The sequence below is a fragment of the Carya illinoinensis genome, chromosome 16 (genome assembly GCF_018687715.1).
Source record: "Carya illinoinensis cultivar Pawnee chromosome 16, C.illinoinensisPawnee_v1, whole genome shotgun sequence".
Classification (NCBI taxonomy): Eukaryota; Viridiplantae; Streptophyta; class Magnoliopsida; order Fagales; family Juglandaceae; genus Carya; species Carya illinoinensis.
The window spans coordinates 11684302-11686362 of record NC_056767.1 but is presented as its reverse complement, the minus strand read 5'-3'; the positions used below and the strand labels follow the sequence as shown (position 1 = coordinate 11686362).

General features: G+C 36.2%; 1 protein-coding gene across 2 annotated transcripts; it reads left to right on the top strand.

The window, feature by feature from the left end:
• Positions 1-880: 880 nt before the first annotated feature.
• On the top strand, positions 881-2061 carry LOC122299771. Of its 2 annotated transcripts, XM_043110207.1 has the most exons (3): positions 881-1162; positions 1242-1554; positions 1711-2061. In XM_043110207.1, the coding sequence occupies exons 2-3, from the start codon at positions 1284-1286 to the stop codon at positions 1905-1907; spliced, it is 468 nt and encodes a 155-aa protein (XP_042966141.1). In that variant the 5' UTR covers positions 881-1162; positions 1242-1283; the 3' UTR covers positions 1908-2061. The 2 variants fall into 2 exon arrangements, with proteins under 2 accessions (XP_042966141.1, XP_042966140.1); XM_043110206.1 differs by having other exon boundaries at positions 881-1554.

Sequence of the window (2061 nt, the reverse complement as noted above, 5' to 3'; positions counted from 1 at the left end):
TTCTTGTGTAGTCATCCATGTATCCATTTCATCAATCCCTATTTTCATGAATGCATCCCAGAAAAGGATTTTAGTCGAACTTCCATTATCAATCAAGATTCTTTGGGTGGTATAATTGGCAATGAGTAGCGTTACTACCAAGGCGTCGTTGTTGGGGTATTACGCCTTCACATTCCTCCTCACTGAATGAAATGGGAGTGGTTTGGATTCTCGCTTGCTTAGAGCATCCACATTGGCTTCATCAAAGCCATCTTCAAAATTTGATGAAAAGTACAAGTTTTCCATAAATCTAAACCCTTTCTATCCATAATCCCACATTGGATTCATCAAAATAATAATATAATATTATTTTTTTAATAATAATATAATTCTTTTTTCATATTTTGCAATTAAACTAACTATATGTACATTAATAATTTAATTTGATACTTAAATTATTGATTTCTAACTAATTTTTTTCCTCAACCTAATTACCAACAAACACATTTTGCCAACCCTTCTTCTACCTAACAATCATATATATAATAATTTAAGGAACCAACAAACACATATACAATTTGTTCATCCAACAATTATATTATGCCAATATTTCTTCTAACCAATATTCATATCTACAATTCTTGAAACTAACAAACACTTCCACAAACCACCCTTCTTCTCTACCTAAACTTTACATCTACAATTCTATTCTTGGTCAAACACATTCATTCCACTATGCACAATACCCAACATTCATATCCATAATTCTTCAAACCAACTTGTAGATGTAGCTAACTGTCCTTCTTTTGCCAAGATTTTTAGATGTAGCTAATAGTCTTGGATTAAGCCCTATAAATATATCCATCCTTTAACTGCTTCCCACTCATCAAAAATCAATATTTCTTCTTCCAATTCTTCACATTTTTTTCTCTTAGTTCCCTGTGGATCCCTTTCTAAATACTCTTTATATGTTAGATGAAGATTATTTTGATCATGAGGATCTTATGATAGAAGCAATGGCCCTACATAGACAACGACATGCAGCCGAGGGAGCATCTTCTTCACGTCGTCCTAATTCTCAACCTCGTATGTTCATCCGACGCAATCCATTGGAAGATCATGAACACCTTTAGAAGGATTACTTTGCTCAACCACCAATATATCCACCAAAAATTTTTAGGAGGTGATTTCGAATGAATCGTGATATTTTTTTACATATACATTCTGCAGTTGAGACTCATGATGATTATTTTGTCCAAAAGAGAGATGCCAGTGGTAGGCTTGGATTGTCTTCCCTTCAAAAGATGATCGCGACAATTAGGATGCTCACATATGGGATAACAACAGATCTTATGGATGAGTATGTAAGAATTGGAAAAAGCACTGCATGGTTGAGTATGAAGAAATTTGTAAAGGCGATCGTGTCAATCTTTGGGGGTGAGTACTTGAGGTCTCCAACCAGCAATGATATAGCGAGGTTACTAGAAGTTGGACAAAGGCATGGGTTTCCAGGAATGTTGGGTAGCATTGATTGCATGCACTGGAAATGGAAGAATTGTCCTAGTGCTTGGAAAGGTATGTACTTTGGTCATGTAAATGAACCAACTATTATTTTAGAAGTTGTTGCCTCGTACGATCTTTGTATATGACATGCTTTTTTTGATTTGCCTGGGTCTCATAATGACATCAATGTACTTGATCGATCTTCTGTTTTTGCTGCGTTGGCCGAAGGTCGTGCTCCTCCATGCAACTATACTATCAATGGTCATGAATACACAATGGAATATTATCTTGCTGATGGCATATATCCTTTATGGGCAATATTAGTAAAAACAATTCCTGCTCCACATGGAAAAAAGAAAAAACATTTTGCTGCTTGCCAGAAGTCTGCAAGGAAAGATGTGGAACGTGCCTTCGGAGTACTCTAAGTTAGATTTGCAATTGTGCGTGGACCTGCAAGGTATTTGATGGGCCCCAAGGCGGACCAAGTCTTAAGGATCAATTACAAAATCAAGAGTTAGGAAGATCAAGGAAGCTATGCATGGATGGGGGTGCAATCCACACTTGAGACGTGTTTAGCAA